The sequence below is a fragment of the Polistes canadensis genome, unplaced genomic scaffold (genome assembly GCF_001313835.1).
Source record: "Polistes canadensis isolate GaletaPanama2010 unplaced genomic scaffold, ASM131383v1 scaffold_48, whole genome shotgun sequence".
Taxonomy (NCBI): domain Eukaryota; kingdom Metazoa; phylum Arthropoda; class Insecta; order Hymenoptera; family Vespidae; genus Polistes; species Polistes canadensis.
In genome coordinates, this window is record NW_014569595.1 from 712,079 (window position 1) to 731,041 (window position 18,963).

Below are 18,963 nucleotides of genomic sequence, written 5' to 3' on the forward strand. Positions count from 1 at the left end.
TTGAAGAAAGATTGATTAAGAAAAAAGAAAGGGTCAAACATTTAGCAAGTCTCATCTAAACTGTTTTCCAAATCTTACATCTCCGAGTTTATTGCATTATCACAAGTTCCTATTTTATTACCGCGACAAGTAAAAGGAATAGATTTTGTATATGTATTATATACGTGTATATGAGAAAGCAGTGAAGAAAAGAGAGTATAGAGAGAGAAAGAGAGAGAGAGAGAGAGAGAGAGAGAGAGAGACAGGAGTTAATGGGGACGGACTCTAGAAGTGGCTATAGCCTAGAGCCGTGTTAGGGCCAGGCCATTAAGCTTAATGACATAATGAAGTAAATGGCTGTGCATGCCATGCCATGCCATGCCATGCCAGGGACTATAGCTTATAACCGCCACCCTTTCCACCCCCGCGCAATATACCGCGTGCCAGGAATTCCTGACTTATGCCGGGTACTGCCCAGTCGAAAGGGGTAGTTTCCGTACTCTCTTCTCTCAGTCGTCCCTCTTTCAAACCCCCACCTACGAACCTAACCCCCCACTAGCCCCTCGCCCACCTACTCACCCTGCCCCTTCTTCTTCTTCTTCACTAACATCACCAGCACCACCACCACTATCACCACCTACTTTTCCTCCTCCTCCTCCTACTCCTCCTCTTCCTTTTCCTTCTATTACTCCTACTGCCTGTATTTTCAACGGCAGAACATATTACATAAGGGTTGCCGCTGGAATACGCATCCGTGGGCTCTGCTCTGGCACACTGGTAAACGAATTTATGTATGTCGGAGTCGTTCCCGTAAGGCATCAGACAGAGATGTGTATGAGAGAGAGAAAAAGAGAGAGAGAGGATAGAACGAAACTCATATCTCCCTGTTTTCCAACAGACAACGATGATTCGCTAAAAATCGACTACTATTAGGGTGAAAAAAAAGTTCGCGCGTTATTGTTGTGTTATTTCAGATAGTGCAATTTTTGTTGAAATCAGTAAAATTACTTTGTATGCAAGTGAAATATTAATATTAAAAAATGCACGAACTTTTGATTCACTCTAATACTACTACTACTACTAAACCTTTTCAACTCTCGAGAATTTTCACGTTTAATCTTACAATTATCGTAAAACGTGTTAACCGTTTATTTTATTCCGTAATATTTTCCGGGACAAAAATTAACATCTCTCTTTTGATCATTCTTCCTTTTATTATTCGGCATATATGCGAATATAAGATCGTTTAGTTTGAAAATGAGTGCAAGTCCATTTTCTATTGTTACGAAAAAACTAAAAGTTTGCATATTTATCAATTAAAAAATATAGTTTTTTAGTCAACCCTGGCAATGTGTTTCTATTAATTTATCAATATGAAATTTCATTATATCAATTTATTTTAGGCGAATTTAACAAAAACAATGTATATTAACAGGCTGCAAATGAACTTACATCAATTTCAATATAAGCGGTCCAATTATAATCTACGAACGTATTCCAAAATATCATGTTTTTTTTTTTTTGATTTAAGGGATATTTTTCAACAGAGATATCTGTGGTCTTGTTAATGAAAAAAAATTTCGTAGAGAAATAGCAAGGGGAGGAGAAAAGAAAAAAAAAAACAGAAAAAGAAATAACCATAGCGTTTTGATTCTCGTTAGACGTTCGTAGGATATAATTTGCAACGGATCGTTTAATTTCGAATTTTTGTCCGAACGAACGAACAAACAAACGAACGAACGGACGAACGAGAATTGAAGAACTAAACTAAAGAGAAAATAGATTTAAATATTTTTTCCATTTATATCCTCCCTCCTCCAATTTAATTCTTAACGATAGATAACGATATTTTGTTTGATTTCTACCAAAAGTTGATCAGACGAATAGATTTATCAAAAATATTCTATATATAACAAGTTATCGATATAAATAATATAAAATCACGGTATGTTTCGATGAAAACGTAAGGGGGATATCGGGTAGCCGAAATTTCTCAACGTCGTCCTTGAATATCTGCTTGAGGAAGAGACTTAGGTCGAACAAAGTCTTCTTAAATAAAGAAAAGAAAAGAAAAGAAGAGTCTTGTTTTCGGGCAATCAACACTTACGTCTTTGTTCTTAACTGGCAGCTCAATGCCTGACCATCATAATATTCACACCGTTCTTCATTGGGTCTCAGATTTCTAGTACGTAGAATGGACCAAGAAGGCTAACGCGTGAAAAACACGTTCACGAAGAGCTCGCGAGGTGTGAACTTTGCAAAAGAAAAAGAACAAGAAAAGGGGGTGTTGGTAGGGGGCGGGGATGGATAGAGAAAGAAGCAAAAAACAGAAACGAAAAGAGAAAAAAGGGATTACGAGGTTCCAAGAAACGAGACTACCAACGAGATTCACTCTCTCTCTTACTTTTGTTTTTTATCTTTCATCTTACATACACACATAGATATATAAGTATAAGTACATAGGTATTTTCATCATCGATCTGGTCTCTCTCTCTCTCTCTCTCTCTCTCTCTCTCTCTCTCTCTCTCTCTCTCTCTCTTTCTTCCTCGAAGTCTCGGAACGTTTTGGAATTAGAATGAATGCGTATATATAACGCGATTCGAAGGTACTATTACGTTCGAGTTCGCACGTAAGTCGAATTCTCTAGAGAATCGAAGATCCGATCGGTGAAATTAATTCGATCTGAAAAACACCGTGAAAGCATTGGCAGCTTAGCACCCCCCTATAAGCTTCTGATCGGTTGGACGGTTGTTGTTGGTCCGATCGGTTGGTTCGTTCGTTCGTTCGTTGGTTACTTGCTTGCTTATACCATGTTACAAGTGTTTTACACGATGTTGCATGCTCTAACGAAACTATCGAAAACGGAGAGGGGTCTTTAATCTAGCGAAACATCCCGAGGGACGTGTTCTGAGGCCTCCACTTCGCTCGGACACGCTCCATTCGCCCCCTACCGACTATGTAAACGTCCGTGTTACTCTCATCTACTCGAAGGCTACGATAAATGATTACCTCTTCACCATGTTTCTTTCCCTTTCCCTTTACCCTACATCCTCACCACCCCCTCACCACCCCGAATCGATCCACCTAAAGAAATGAATATCTTTATTTCTTCCTTCTAGAACGTGAACGCGCGCACGCACACACACTAGCAAATAAAAAACAAACAAATGTCAAAATAAATGGTCTATTTAATCATTTATTACACAAGCGTAACGTCATTTTATTTTCATATTTATTCTGTTTTCTTTCTTTTCTATATATAACGTAACAAAATAATATACTATATTATTTAGCGTGATATATTTTTGGAACAAAATTTTATCCTACAGGAGATCGTTGGAAGTGGGTAAGGGGTGGGGGGTTAAAATTGAGTATAATTTCTATTTAGGAAGGAAAAGCTTCTCTTGTACGATCGATGAAAGGGGTGACAGGAAGGCGTGACTAAATTCGAGACTAGCGCGTCGAATCGACGAATAATGTTATTTCGTATAACCGAACCAAGGGTTCTTTCTTTTTTTCTTTTTTTTATTTATTTTCTTTTTTTTTCTTCTTCAATTCTAATCTTAATTATTTGTATCAAAAAGCATCATCGAAAAGATTGGCAAATCGTTTATATAGCGTTGAATTGGAATTATTATAGGACGCTCATTGGGTAAATCAAAATCGATTCAACCAAAGTGGCTCATTTTCGAACACGATCTACGTGCGAGACTGAGCTGCCAAGCGAATAACGAGCGAAATCGTACGTAAAATCGTCGCGGTACTGGAAAATCCGCAAATTCGAGTAAATTCGAACGCACCCGAGAGAGAGAGAGAGAAAGTGAGAGAATGATAGATCGACGGAATAGTAGTATAGTAATAAATAAATTCCCGATGTATAACATACAATATATTTTGTTTGTTAAACAAACCAAGAATTTCAGAAGATAACGTGACAAACGTTAAAAGGTAAAGAAGAATTAAAATGTATAATAGATTAAAGAAAACACTAAAGAAAACGAAACAAGACGATGTAAAAACAAAAAAATGAAATTTGCGTTTTATACGACGGGACGGAAGAAAAAGAAGAAAAAGAAGAAAAAGAGGAAAAAGAAAAAAACTTAAAGTACGCGCACATGCAGACATACGTAGAAAACGACGAACGTGATCTAAGAGAAAAAAATCTAAAACTAGTAGTATAGTCCCGAATTCAATACGAATTTTCAATTATCAGGATACAAAAGGGGACCCCGCGTCCGTTACGGGGGTTAATTCCCGATTTAAAACGTCTTGCTCGCGTACACTCCTCCTTTTTAATTCCGTCTTTCTCTTTCTAAGCGTTGAAGTAGCACGAGCTCTAGAGGGTGTTCTGTTGTTGCTAGTGGTGGTAATAGTAGTAGTAGTAGTAATAGTATGGGATGTAACACAAACGAAATCGTACTGTCTCGTGAAAAGATTTTCAAATTAAATTTCGAGATTAGTACCCGGCCTTAATACGGACAAGTGACGGCGGAAGATGTCCCAGGGGTGTGCTACGTGCTACCTTTGGTCCATCCCATGGGACACGAAACTCAACGATGTTTCGACCATCTCACCAGTTTACCATTACGAATACTACTACTACTATCACTACAACCATTCCCAGTAACTACTACCCTTTTAACATCTCCTTTTATTTGCCTCCTCCTCAAACTTTATCTTTCCTATTTTAACGAATAACAACAACAAAATCCAAAAAACTATGCCATTCCTTAAACATGAACGATTAAATTAAGTCATTTAATAATTATATCTAACATCTAATATAAATATATAAATAAGATGAGAAAGAGTGTCTCTCTCTCTCTCTCTTGTAACATAGATGATACATACACACTCTCGCACATATATCCAACAACCCACCTATACGAAAGCATACCCATATATATATGTATATATACATAGTAAGCAGAGTTTTGCTTCTCGGTCACAGTCTGTCGCAAAGGCACGGACTTAAGGCCTTAACAGCTACTAAAGCAAAAGCTCCTTCTGTCTCGCTCTTAAGCACGGAAAACAAGCCGTGTTAGACGAAGGGGGTATTTTGAGGGCCGCCATTGGCTATCCAGGCTCCTTCATAGTCGGTTGCTTGGTAACCGGCCCGCCACCGGCGCACCGATGGCAACTACCCCCGTGTGTAGCGTGACAGCACGACGCACACCCTCGTTTAAGCATTGCAACCCCCCACCCCCTCCCTCCCTCTGCCCCACCACCCACACTTCTACCCTTCTCCACCGCTACGGGATGTACCCTCTCTCTCTTTTCACACAACGACGTTATAACCTACGCGTATATTCGTACATGTCGCGAGAATATATTTAGTGGCGAAACTACCACTGTTTTCCCCGTTGGATCAAGAGAGAGAGAGAAAGAGAGAGAGAGAGAGAGAGAGAGAAAGAGAGAGAGAGAGAGAGAGAAAGAGATAGGGTCTTTCGAGAGTCTTTCTCTCTCTTTCTCTCTCTCACGCCCTCTCTCCCGGAGAGTTCTATAAAGTCTGCTCCTCGTCGAGAGACCGACGTTTCGCTAAAATTCACTAAATCCTTCCTTTTCTCTCGTCGACTATTTTCCAACTGGTCGACTCGCCACCTTTTTCAACCTTTTTATTTTTATCTTCTTTCCGAAAAGTTTCCTCTTCTTTTTCTTCTTCTTCTTCTACTTCTTCTTCTACGAGAGGATTCTTTACTCGAGTTAACGATTATTTTTTATCATCTTTCTTATATCGAAGATAAATAATAGATACATAGAAAGATTACCAAGCTTGATAACTCTTATAATTTATAAACTCCTTTGTCCTATCCGCTAACTTCCGATTGCTCTGTCAACAATAAACAAAAAACTACTATCATAAATATTTGATTTGGTTTTTACCGATATAATAGGAATATAAAGGATTGTTTAATTCTTTAAGAAAACTATAACCTAAACGTGTTAACGTAACGTAGAATTACATGTAACTCAACTAAGAAAATATTCGAGAACAACTTAATTATAAGTCTGACTTGTATCATTTACGTTTTATCCAAACGAAGTATACCACAAGTCATGCTCGTGCAGTTTATTCTTTTTCGCCTAAACTTCTTATCACGAGTCTAACTCGTTGTTGTAGGACGACGGATTTTTCTTCTTCTTCTTCTTCTTCTTCTTCTTCTTCTTCTTTTTCTTCTTTTTATTAGGACTCTTCGTCCTGTTATAATAACTTTTTTATTGCTACTTCTGGGAGTGATTTATTGTTTTTACCGAGGGTAGGTTGCTAACCTTAGATGTTAATTGAACAAATTATTTTTTTTTGAGGTGGAAAAGGTGGGACATCGTAGAACGTGAACTTCTTACGTGGGAAGAAGATTGAAATTGAGAGATATATTTGAGGAATGACAAATTTGTCGGATTAATTTTATCCGAAAAGAAATAAGCATCGATTTTTTTGACAACGTTAAAACGATCGATTCGATTGTCCGTCGCAAATAAGCGTACTCTCTTCGTTGGTAAGAGAAGAAAGAAAGAAAGAAAGGAAGAGAGAGAGAGAGAGAGAGAGAGAGAGAGAGAGAGAGAGAGAGAGAAAAGAAGAAAAAAAGGTTTACGCGGAGAAAAGCGCGGGGGTGGGGGTGGGATGGGATGGGAGTTCTCGTAGAGAGGCCTCTTTAGAGCTCGTGAAAACAATAGATCGTACGAAGTTGGGAACTCGACGGAATTCAGTGTATTCCAAGGTACTTACATACATATTTACCTTTTTTATTTTTTTCCCCTTCGCTCTCCTACCAACTTTTTCCATTTTGTTGTGTTTTGATTTTGTTTTTTTTCCATAGATACACATAGATGCATAGATATTGTTTGATCGAAATTTATTTTTTTGAGAGAAAAGAATGATAATTAATCGGTTTAAGAAAAAGTAGAGAAAATTAGTGATCGGTTAGAAGATTTTCGAACAGCTTACTAACGTCATCGTACTTATGGTTGGCAACATGTTTGACTGACTACGTCAGCAACATAAGCCAGTCTACGCTTTCGGGGTCCAATTAGTCGAGGGAACACGTATAACCTGTATCAAGGCCGTAATTAATAGTTAATTAGCCTAAAGTAGTAACGTGGGCGGGCAGTAGGAACGGCAGCGTACCACCAACAACGCGTTTCATCACAGGCTTTAGCAAAAGAAGCTCAACAGAAACCTGGCACTAACAGCAGCAGCAGCAGTAACAGCAACAGCAACAGCAGTAGCTGTCGGGTTAGCTGATGCTGGCTGATGCTGATGCTGATGTTGGTAGTGGTGGTGGTAGGTAACGAGAGTTAGCCTCGGGGAAAAGGGCTTGCAATTCATTGTACACGGTTGAACCGCTTTTCGCTCGTTAATTCGAAATTAATGTATAATTGATAATTATTTTCGGCTCGTGGATCCAGGCCGTCGTCGTAGTCGTCTACTATTGCAACTGCAACTGCTATTGCAACTGCTACTGCAACTATTACTGCTACGATTTCATCGTTACGTATTTCTTTGTAGATAGAAAAAAATTATCGTGTTAACCAGAAACGCACGCGAATTTTTCTCTACTATCTTTATTATCCCCAGGGATCTCCCCTTAATTGGCGAATCGCAAATTTTATCCCGTTTAAAAAGAAATAAATAAAGAAATAAAAAGAAAGAAAGAAAAATCGTCAAATGTTCAACGTGTCATCGTTAAGTATATTCAATTTCTTTGTTTTTTTTTGTTCTAACCACTATTCGATCAAATTTTCTTTCCCCCCTCTCTCTCTTTCTGTCCCTTTCTATTATATGTTTCATTCTATTCGTCAAGAACGGGGTAACACGATACATGTTAACAGGATCTACAACGTTAATCCGATTAATATTGCGTTAGAAATTTGTGTGGTTGAGAATTGTATTAACGAGCGAGGTGTACTTTTGAAAATGGAGAACGAATAGATCGAACAAAGTTTGCTATACATACATACAACCATCTATCTATCTATCTATCTATCCATCTATCTATCTATCTATCTATCTACATGAGCTAAAGATGATAACGTTAAATTAATTTCCTAAATAATAATCTAGGCTTGTAACGTAGCGAGAAGGAGAGCTTGTTAAATCATGAACACGTAGGCTAGATTTTCGTAAAAGAGAGAGAGAGAGAGAGAGAGAGAGAGAGAGAGAGAGAGAGAGAGATAGGTAGGTACCCATATTCTCTGATTCATTGGCAAGTCAGGTATAATGGGTAATTTGATATGCGACGTAGGTGAGCGGCTCGCTAACATACAAGAGAGAGCCCATGTAATTATCAATTACAGCCGGTGCCACAGCGAATAATGAGCTCTGAATTCAATGAAATATTACTGCCAACTCACTCACTCACTCACTTACTCACTCACTCAGCGGATCTTTCATAGGTACCAGAATATATCACGGACCGTGGTAATTTCAACAAGATTTCAATCTCGAGAATATATATGTAGATACTTTAGATTAAAAAAAAAAAAAAAGAAAAGAAAAGAAAGAAGAAGAAGAGGAAGAAAAAAAAAGTGTCTGAGTAACCAGTAATAAGACGAGGAGAATCGATACTTGAGCTTGTCCATGCGAATTATAGTAACGTTAATTCGTTAATAACCATTCATCAACGCCGATCGATCGATCGATCGATCTTTCTTTCTTTCTTTATTTCTTTTTTATATCTCTTAATTATCTTCTTACAGGTGTTGGACATAACATCGAGTCGGGCAAGGATTTCACAGTCGACGGTCTATCTGGTTTTAGTAAAAAAAAGAAGAAGAAACGTCGTCATAGGTGAGTCTCTTGCATAAACTCTTCTTCCTCCAAGGTAAATCATTTAATGAATATTTTAAAACAGAAAAAGATAAAAGAAAAAGAAAAAAAAAGGAAAAGAAAGAGAGAGAGAGATTATTACTATTAATATTATTTTATTATCCTCTGTCGTTATATCATCGGACACTATCGATTTTGCTTGGAATATACATTTTTTTCTCCCCCATCCCTTATATTATATTATTTTTTGTTGTTTCTTTTATCATATTATTTTGTTTTCTCGTCGTGACGATTCGAAATATTTCATCCTTTGGTATTATCTACCTCTCTCCTGCCCCCCGTTTTTTTCGCGTTAAAATCGTTAAGGGGTGCAAACGGAAACGCGAGGGGCTTTTATAAAATTTCATCTCTGTTCACACGGCAGGTAAATCTATTTTAAAAGTCTCAACGATATTATATACACAAACATACGTATACATATATGTATATATATATATATATATATATCATTTTGGAAAGCATGCTCGGGATTCGGAAACGTAATCAACGACTATTGATAATTATTGCTTCGTGTTATATATTACGAATCGAGTATTAAATTTACGATTGTTAAGGATTTTTTTTTTTTTTTTTTTATGGGGATAAATCGACGACGGTTCAAAACAACAAATTATTGGCCCCCAAAATTTTCCAACCATTTTTTTCTCTACCATTTTGTATTATTTACCGAAAGAAATAATTTTTCGTAAATTATCGTAACACACATTATATCCTTTCTTTCTTTCCTTTTTAAATATAAGTGACTTTCGATCCCTGCGTTTTAACCAAACGTATGCGAGAAAGAGAGGAAGAGAAATAACGTGTGTGTATGTGTACGAGGGATATAGTAAACGTTGGAACGATTTTCGCGCGTCCACCTTAACGAGAGCCGATGATCGTCCGGGAAATGACTTTCAATTTCGAGGCTTTCGTTCGAGCAACACAAACCCAACGATGGCAGATGCCAGCAGCTCGTTCCACGTGTACAACCTACAATTTGTCGAATCGCGAGACTAATTGGACTGTCTTGTCGTTAAACTCGTTCTCGTTCTCGTTTTACTCCCTCTGCTTCGATATTTTTGTGATCGATACTCTCGATAAATGGAGATTATAAACATTGAAACTAATAAAAGAAAAAAAAGATAAAAGAAAAAAGAAATGAAAATATAGAAAATAAAATGAAAATAAAATGAAAATAAAATGAAAATGAATATGAAAATAAAATCAAGTCAAACCAAATAAAACAAAACGAAACGAAACGAAAAAATAAATATCGAATGAAATCCAATTGACTAATGGGATTCTCGATCAATGTGAGTGTGTGTGTGTGTGTGGGTGTGTAATACGTGAAAATCCATTTAAAAAGCAAAAACGTACGCGCAAATATTCTGATCTATATTTTTTCTTTTCTTTTTTTTTTGCGCTCATCCAAAATAAAAAAGAATAAATCCATTTCAACACGAAAAACCGTAGGGATAGTTATGTAAGATAAAAAGCTGTAATGGCATATAACTAGGTTCATGTGGTTGTTGCTCCAGGACGATCTTCACGTCTCAGCAGCTGGAGGAGTTGGAGGCAGCGTTCAAAGAAGCCCATTATCCCGACGTCTATGCTCGCGAGATGCTCAGCCTCAGGACGGATCTGCCCGAAGACAGGATACAGGTGAGGAGATAAATTCGAAAATACAGAGAGAGAATGAAAGATCCTGCGTGTGCGTGAACGATAAATAGAGAAAGAGCAAGAAAGTAAGGAAGAATGAGTGACAGAGAGAAATCAGGGGGGAGAGGGACAAAACTGGGGGTCCATGAAATTTGAGAATGTCTTCTGACTCTGCGAATTTCCTTCCTACGATCTTACAATCTTATCAAATTTCCAGAAAGAGAGAGTCTTTGTTAAATATCTACGAACTAATTTATGTTAACTAATTATATAAACACCCTCCCGTAAAATCTACTGTCAACGTTATCATAAACATTAATCCTTAATCTCGTATTAGCGAGAAAATCAATTTCTCTATATCTGACATATAATTAAATAAAAATAAATAAATAATAAAGTGTTAGACGCGCGAAATAATTCTGATAAAACAGAATCATAAACGTAGAATGAAAATTTGTCGTCGTAGATTCGCTTATAGGAGGTTTATCATTTTGATGATAATAATAAAGAAACCCATGGATGCCGGCACACGAGTCGGAAAGAGTTAGATGGGCGTCGGTGTAAAGAGGAAGGGCCGGGCCCCGTTCGTTGTCATGCAAATAGGGAGGAAGCTTGAGTCGTGGTTGGAGGACGAAAAGGCACACGAGCAAAAGTGTGCGCGGAAGAAGAGACCATAGAAGAAAACAAAAACAACAAAAAAAAGAGAAAAAAAAGGAAAAGAGAGAGAAAAGAGAGAGAAAGAGGGATAGGGATAGGTAGATAGATAGATAAAAAGAAAGACAGAAAGCACCACGTTTTCTCTCTCTCTCTCTCCAGAGAGGGCAGAAAAAAGGGAAAAAAAAGAGAAAAGAGAAAAAAAAAGGGAGAATAGTCGTGTGTGAGTCTGACGGTTAGTTACCGCGGATCCACGAGAAACAGTAGGCTGAGATCGGTTTCCGCATGGCGGCTTACGAACAAGGTCCTCTCCTTCGCCGCCCTCGGCGAACCTCTTCCTCTTTCTCCACCTCCTCATCCTCCTCCTCCTCCTCCTGCTGCTGCTCCACCTCCTCCTGCTGCTACTACTCCTCCACCATCATCACCAGCTTTTCCACTAGCACTAGTTCCACCACCACTACCTCGTTCGTTCGTGGTCGTCGTGGCCGTTGCCACCCTCAGTCGACCCTTTCGTCGTCGTCGTCGTCCTTCCTCGGACTCGTCCGTTTCCCTTTTCAACGATGCGTACGAGAGAATAGGAGTCCTTCTCCGTCTTTCTTTATTTCTTCTTTTTTTTTTCTTTTTTTTTATCTTCCTCTTTCTCTATGCCTCGGGCAAATTGGAAGAGAAGAAGGCTAAGGCTCCTAAATGGGGAGGAGAAAAAAAAAGTTTCGCTCTCTTCTTCTCTTTCCTTTCGTATTTATATATATATGTATATGTATATGCATATATGTATTTTGTTTTTTTGCCATCCTTTTTTTTCCTTTTCGCTATTCTCTTCCCTATATCACGTCGATCTCTAACGGCTAGAGGGGTGATGGGTGAGGAGGCGGAGGTATCGATTTTTCGATTAGATTCAAACGAACTTTTATAGATAAAAGAAAAAAGAAATGAAAATATAGAAAATAAAATGAAAATAAAATGAAAATAAAATGAAAATGAATATGAAAATAAAATCAAGTCAAACCAAATAAAACAAAACGAAACGAAACGAAAAAATAAATATCGAATGAAATCCAATTGACTAATGGGATTCTCGATCAATGTGAGTGTGTGTGTGTGTGNAAGAAAAAAGAGAGTAAAGTACAGAAAGAAAAAGGGAGATATATATATATATATATATATATATATATAGAGAGAGAGAGAGAGAGAGAGAGAGAAAGAGGAGACACACGCATGGTTATTATATTTTGATATAACTTGAGGAGGGTGCCCGTCAAACGTGGAGGGTAAAAGAGAGAGAGAGAGAGAGAGAGAGAGAAATGAGAGAAGAGGAAGGGAGGATTTCGAGGGTGGGGTTCGTCGAAACTCGGTGCTCGTGTAGACTCGCGTACGCGGGTGAGTGAGTGAGTGAATACGAGAGAGAGAAACAGAAAGAGAACAAGAGAGAGAGAGAGAGAGAAAGTAGCAGCACGGTGCAGGAACGACAAAGCGGCCATTGCAGGATGGGTGCGGTCCCGCGGGCCAATCAGAGACGCGAGCCGCGGACCGTTCGGCCAATCAGGCCGCGCCTTCTACCCGTCTTTTGTTTCTAAATTCGCGCGCGCGACATAACGAGGACGAGAAAGAGAGAGAGAGAGAGAGAGAGAGAGAGAGAGAGAGAGAGAGAGAGAAAGAGAGTGAGACGGAAGGGGGAGGGGGAGGAGCGGGAAGAGGGCTTGCCTGGTAATCGTTAACGGAGATATTTTTCTGCGCGAGTTATCCCTACCTTTCCTTCCACCCTTTTCCTACCACCCTACAACAACCCCTCTCCCTCCTCCTAGTCCACCCACACGTCCAGCAGCAGCAGCGTGTTCGTTCTTCCTTTCGCGAGAGGACGATTTTTCTTTTCCGTTTGTTTTTCTTTTTTTTCTTTTATTTTTTTGCATTTTCTTTCCCCTAATTTCTTGTTCTCCCTTCCACCTCCTCTCGACTCCCCCTTCACCCCATTCTTTCTCAACGATTACTTTGCGACTCTCTTTGCGACTCTCTTTGCGTTTTTCCTAATCTCCTAGAATCTTTCTTCTTCTTCTTCTTCTCTTCTTCTTCTTCTTCTGGTATTTCTTCTTGTTACGTCTTGTTCTCGTTGTTCTTGTTTTCGTTGTTGTTGTTGTTGTTCTTCTTCTTTCTCCACTTTCTTTTCTCTTGCCTACTTCCAATCCAAGCCAAGTTCTATCAGTCTGAGTAGCGATGACACTGTATCTCGGAGGAAGATAATTATTATAAAAGGACCGACGTCTATATTCTGGGTGGACGTTCGTTCGAAGAGATTGCTACTCTCTTTTTTAAAGAGAGATAAATTATAAAAATAGGAAAGAGAGCGAAAGAGAGAGTGAAACAAGCGTAGAGAGAAATACAAGTTCGTATCTGTATGAATTTATTGCCAGAACTATACGACATTCCCTCCCCCCTATTTTTTTACAATTCTTCACTATTATTTTGTTCGTACAAAGAAAAATACAATCGTAGGAATCTCCCGCAGTGAAATTAATCGAAACGTCTTCAACAGACTTTTCTCCCGTACTATGGTTCGTTACAATCGAATTAGAAAGCATAAAGATTTCTTTATCCAAGGGAAGGGGGTGGGACGGACGAGATTTATTTTTTTTTTCTTTAATCTTTTATCACGTTAACTATTTTCTTCCATTTAGTGTATATATATATTTTTCGCGTTATTGAAAGTACCACGATCAATCGACAATCTAATTCGACTTTAATAAATCGTCCGGATCGTTTTGACTAGACCCTCGTGGTGGTTGGTTGGATGGTTGGTACCTACCAGCATCCTACAATTCTGATTGCTACGAGAATCGAGCACAAACGGACGTAATTTCGGTGCTTCGAAGAGGGCTCCCGATACTTCTTCTTATGGGGGTGCCAAAATTACACCCTGACTTATACCCTGCCACGCGTCCTTTTCACGAATCAATATATATATATATATATATATATATNAACGAACAAAAGCATTGAGTTGATTTGTGTTGTACACATACATACATATAGAGTAGTTTGTAGTCGTAGCAGTAGCAGTAGTAGTAGTAGTAGTAGTAATATCTTCGGCTCACGTCAAACGAGTTCGCTTGCCAAAGGAAAGAGAGTCGACAACGATGAGTAGGGTGATACGTTTGAGAAGAAAAAAAAGAAAAAAAAAGAAGAGGGGATGATAAAAAGAAAGAAAGAAAGAAAGAAAGAAAAAGAGAAAGAGTGAGATAGAGATAGAGATGGAAAAAGAGAGAGTACCGAAAAGCTCTCACAGTCTCTCATATATTTTCCCAGTACGAAAGATTCATCGACGACGTCCTAAGAGAAAGAGAGAGAGAGAGAGAGAGAGAGAGAGGAGAGAGAGGAGAGAGAGGAGAGAAAGGAGAGAAAGAGAAAGAGAGGATGGCGAAAAGGCGAGAAAGCTCGTTAGGTTTTAGACGCAATCAATTTAGGCTCCGTCCTTTGTCCCAAAGCCGCTGTTTCAAGCTGCAACGCTCAATATACATATATATATGATATTACATATATACATATTTATATGAGTACACATGTAACTATATAGTATTTATATGGTCGTGTATATGTATGTATATGTATATTACAATATGTATATAGAATATACACGCCGAGGAGGACTCGTCCGAGGACATCGCACATCTCAAGTATTTAATGCGTTTCTCGTAGCTTTGTAACCCCTCACGTAGTCGTCATCATCGTTGTCGTCGTCGTCGTTGTCGTCGTCGTCGTCGTGGTGGTCGTGGTTCGTGGTTCGTGGTCGCGTGGTCGTGGTCGTGGCTCGTAGTTGTATCGTAGTTGCTCGTTGCTCGCCCAGCACAAATCTCTCTTTCTCTTTCTCTTTCTCTTTTTCTCATATATATATATATAATACACGTACACATTCTCTCGCGCATCTCTCTGAATTTCTATCTCTGTCTCTTTCACTCGAACGAACGTGTTCCTGGTTGCTTGCCTGTGTGCTTGCCTGCGTGCCGCGGCCATCCGAAAGACAAAATCAATAATCGGCCAGTGACTAACGCCAAAATATATATATATATATATATATGATACGTGCAGGTGGGGTTTTTCTATACTTGGTATTACTATTCAACTCCTATCTTTTTCTATTGATATCCAAATAGGAATAATACCTAAACAACTTATCTCTCCGATCTCTATATAATATATTTATTATAATTGATAACAAGATACTCAAACGAGTTCAATTTTCAATTATGAATAATAATTCTCGATGATAGGGGAGAGAGAGAGTTACTCGATCTGAAGTACTAGAAAACATTGATAATAAATCAAATACCATCGACGTAATTTGTGAAATTAATTTATACGATTGACAATAATCCAACTGTGAAATTTCATTCGACGCGCATATAGATATATATATATATATTAAATTGAATATTTGTCAAAATAGTTCCTTCCTCTTATTAATAACAAATGTATTAATTAATACATTCTTTTTTTTATTACTTTGATTCACAGAATAGGATTAAGAGTAACTCTCCTATACCATATACCTATGTATAGATGTATTTTGTTCATTCTTTTTATACATATACATATACATATATATATATATATATATATATATATATATATATATATAACATAATAAACGTAGAACTTTGTCGCAGAGTCACGTGCAAGAGAGGTGGTAAAACGAAAGTGATATTAATGAGAGCTTGCGTCTCGCTCGAATCGATGGTTTTAGCGGTCATTAGATAATGTGCCGCCGCTTGGGCTTGTTAAAATGACACGGCTGCGTCGTTAGAGTTATCGATTTCGAAGGGATGAGGGTAATATCCGTTAACGTATATACATACGACGAAACTTTGTCGAGTTTAACCTGCACAGAGAAAAAGAAAAAAGGAAAAGAAAAAAAAGAAAAAGAATGAAAAAGAAAAGACCAAGTTTTCTAAATCGTTAGAAGAAAGGGCTTGATCAAGTAATAGTAGAATTTTCTTTTAATACACCTTTACCTAACACAAACACAAAGCTTGGAAGAGGGGGACATAAAACTCTACTTAAGTTTAAAGTAGTTTTACCGAAACAAAATCTACTAACCAGTATAGTAGATTCTTTGATCTTTAAACTTATTCGAGGGCGTCCACGTGCGAATCGTTCTAACCTACGGATGCATAAAATTATTTCGAGTTTCGCTAGTACGCGCGAGTTTTGGAATCGGATGAATTCAAGTTAAACCAAATATAACCACTTTGAAAATTTTCTAATTGCATCGAGGAAGCTGATATTTTCTTTAATTATCTCTATACTTTCTAACGTGGTGAAAATGGATCAAAGCAAAGAGATGGATTAAATGCTCCTTTTACGCTCCTTTACACCCCTCCCCTTTTGCCCCTTCCTCTTTTATACTTAGGCGTAATTTTTTTGTTAACTAACGAATACTTCAAATAAGAAAAAGGATTTTAAATGTAAAAATCCGATAATCGTAATCACGGATAAAACGTTAAACGAGCGTGGTGAAATTACTTTTTAATTCGGTTTTTCAAATTGACGCAAAGAGAAAGGGAGAAAGAAAAAAAAGAACTTTTTTTTAATAAAAAAAAAAAAAAGAAAATACAAAGGATATCCTACTCGTGGCGTTACAGCGAGTAGCGAGAGGAGAGTCGCCCATTAGCGAAGAATTTTGACGTCGTGGCGCTTAGGTTTACGTGTGGTATTACGTGTGGTAAGAAGATGGAAAGCCCTTTTGCTTTGGGTAGGGGGAAAAAATTGAGTTGAAGTAGCGGCGAATGCCTTAACCAGGAGAGCAAGTCATCGACAAAGCTCTCTCTCTCTCTCTCTCTCTCTCTCTCTCTCTCTCTCTCTCTCTTTCTAAAATTTCAAGAGAAAAAGAGAATGAGAGAGAGAGAGAAAAAGAGAGAGAAAGAGAAATTTCTTCTTAGATTCTACGCAAGAGTTCCATGACAAAGGTTCCTCAAGAAGGAAGGCCCCTTCCTGACAACAGGGACCCATTGTTGGTCCCCCCCTCCAAAAGCCCGTTTAACTTCAGGCGCCATTCAGGATTCGTTAAAACGGTCTGCCAGGTAGAGAAACGCAACCTACCTCGAGTAGGAGGAGAGAGAGAGGCCTTCGACATTTTCTTTTCGTTCCTTCGAAATCAACCTCGAGGATCCTTTCTCCTCCTCCTTTTCTCAAGACACACACATAGATACACACACACGAACTCGTACATATGATTCTAACGAGCCTAAACACGTTTTCTAAACGGATGCCCCCTTTTTAATAAGTGACTTCTCATTGATTATATTTCGGACCATTCAACATTTTTTTTTCTTTCTCTTTTCTTCCTCCTACCCTTCTTCCGTCTTCTTCTCCTTCTCCTAGCCCTTTCTTCTTTTTAGACATCGATAGGTTATTTTAGTTACGTGGTACTATTAATCTCTTCGAAAGAGATAATGAGGATAAGCTTCCAATTTCTATTTTCCCTCTCTCTCTCTCTCTCTCTCTCGCGCGCGTCGTATATTTCGAAATATCGATTAAAAAAGGATTATGAGATAAGAGAAATAAATGACTCTTAAACGTTCTACTTATTAAGATTATTTTCTACGTAAGATAGGACAACAAAATAATAATAATAATATTAATATATTAATATATTAATATATTTTTTTTTATCAGATAAATTTTTTGTTTTTTTTATGTCGAAACTTGCAAATACACACTCACGTGTATATATACGCATAATAAAATAATAATAATATATAAAACAAATATATATATTTATATTTATTTATAAGTACATGTTTCTATGTAAAAAATGAAAGAGAAAGATGGAAGCGTTGTTGAGTATAGCACCAGACTCGTCGCATCGTACAAAATGGCGCTTGTGGTCGGAGCCACGCTTTCGAAGCAAACACAGCGTACTTACTACTACCAGCAACTCTTTTCGCAAAAGCATCGTTCGTAAGATCATGCGAGCGAGATACGAGAGTACAGGATTCGATGCCGACGGATATAAGAGAGAAAGAGAGAGAGAGAAAGAGAGAGAGAGGAGAGAGAGAGAACATGATCATCTCTCCTATCTTACAATCCTATCTTTTTAAACAATTTATTTTCATTCTTCTTTATCTTATTCCTTCTAGTCTTTTGATACAATAACAAGCAACCAACTTTCGTTTGAATTATTTAGGATTATCACCAACGTACGTGGTGGATATAGCTCGATATTCTTTATTATATAATATAACAGAGATAGAACAATCTATCGTATTTACTTATTTATAATAAAAAATATAAAAAATCAAAAAACACTTCGATCGCCTACGATTTCATATTTTCTATTTCTTCTTTTTCTTTTTCCTGTTTTTCTTCCTAAATATAACAACGAATCCTCGAAGAAGAGCTCACTAACGCGAACGAGAAAATACTTCTAGAAATGGAAGTTATTATAAGAACTCTCTTTATTCTTTCAACATTATTTTGTCATCCAATCGAAATGAAGTTAACGCTATCGAGTCGAGTGAGTTTCCAAGTTCCTAGTTTCGAAATCGATGAAGTGTAAGTAAGAAAGAAAGTGGGGAAACGTTTATCGTGCCAGGATATAAGTTAGCAAGAAAGTAAAACGATTCTTTTTTTTTCTCTCTCTCTCTCTCTCTCTCTCTCTCTCTCTCTCTCTCTCTCTCTCTCTCTCTCTCATTCTCTCACTCTTTCTCTTTTACGTGTCCTTATTTTCAAGGAAAAAGTATAGTTAAAGGGTTACGTGTTACGACGTTTCATAGAGATTTCAAATAGTCATAGAGTATGTATGACGAAGTTAGAATACAGATAAGGGAGGAATGGAAAAAGAAAAAGATAAAAAAAAAGGAAAAAATAGAAAAAAA

General features: G+C 37.7%; 1 protein-coding gene across 6 annotated transcripts in view; it reads left to right on the forward strand.

The window, feature by feature from the left end:
* Positions 1–18,963, forward strand: part of LOC106785339 (visual system homeobox 2-like) — a 56,023-nt gene that overhangs the window by 24,258 nt on the left and 12,802 nt on the right. For 4 of the 6 annotated variants that reach the window (XM_014745714.1, XM_014745717.1, XM_014745715.1 and 1 more), the window contains 2 exons: positions 8,677–8,767; positions 10,318–10,447. In XM_014745714.1, coding sequence (XP_014601200.1) covers positions 8,677–8,767; positions 10,318–10,447 — 221 coding nt within the window. The remainder of the gene's footprint in view (positions 1–8,676; positions 8,768–10,317; positions 10,448–18,963) is intronic. The other 2 variants (XM_014745716.1, XM_014745719.1) reach the window with 1 other exon arrangement.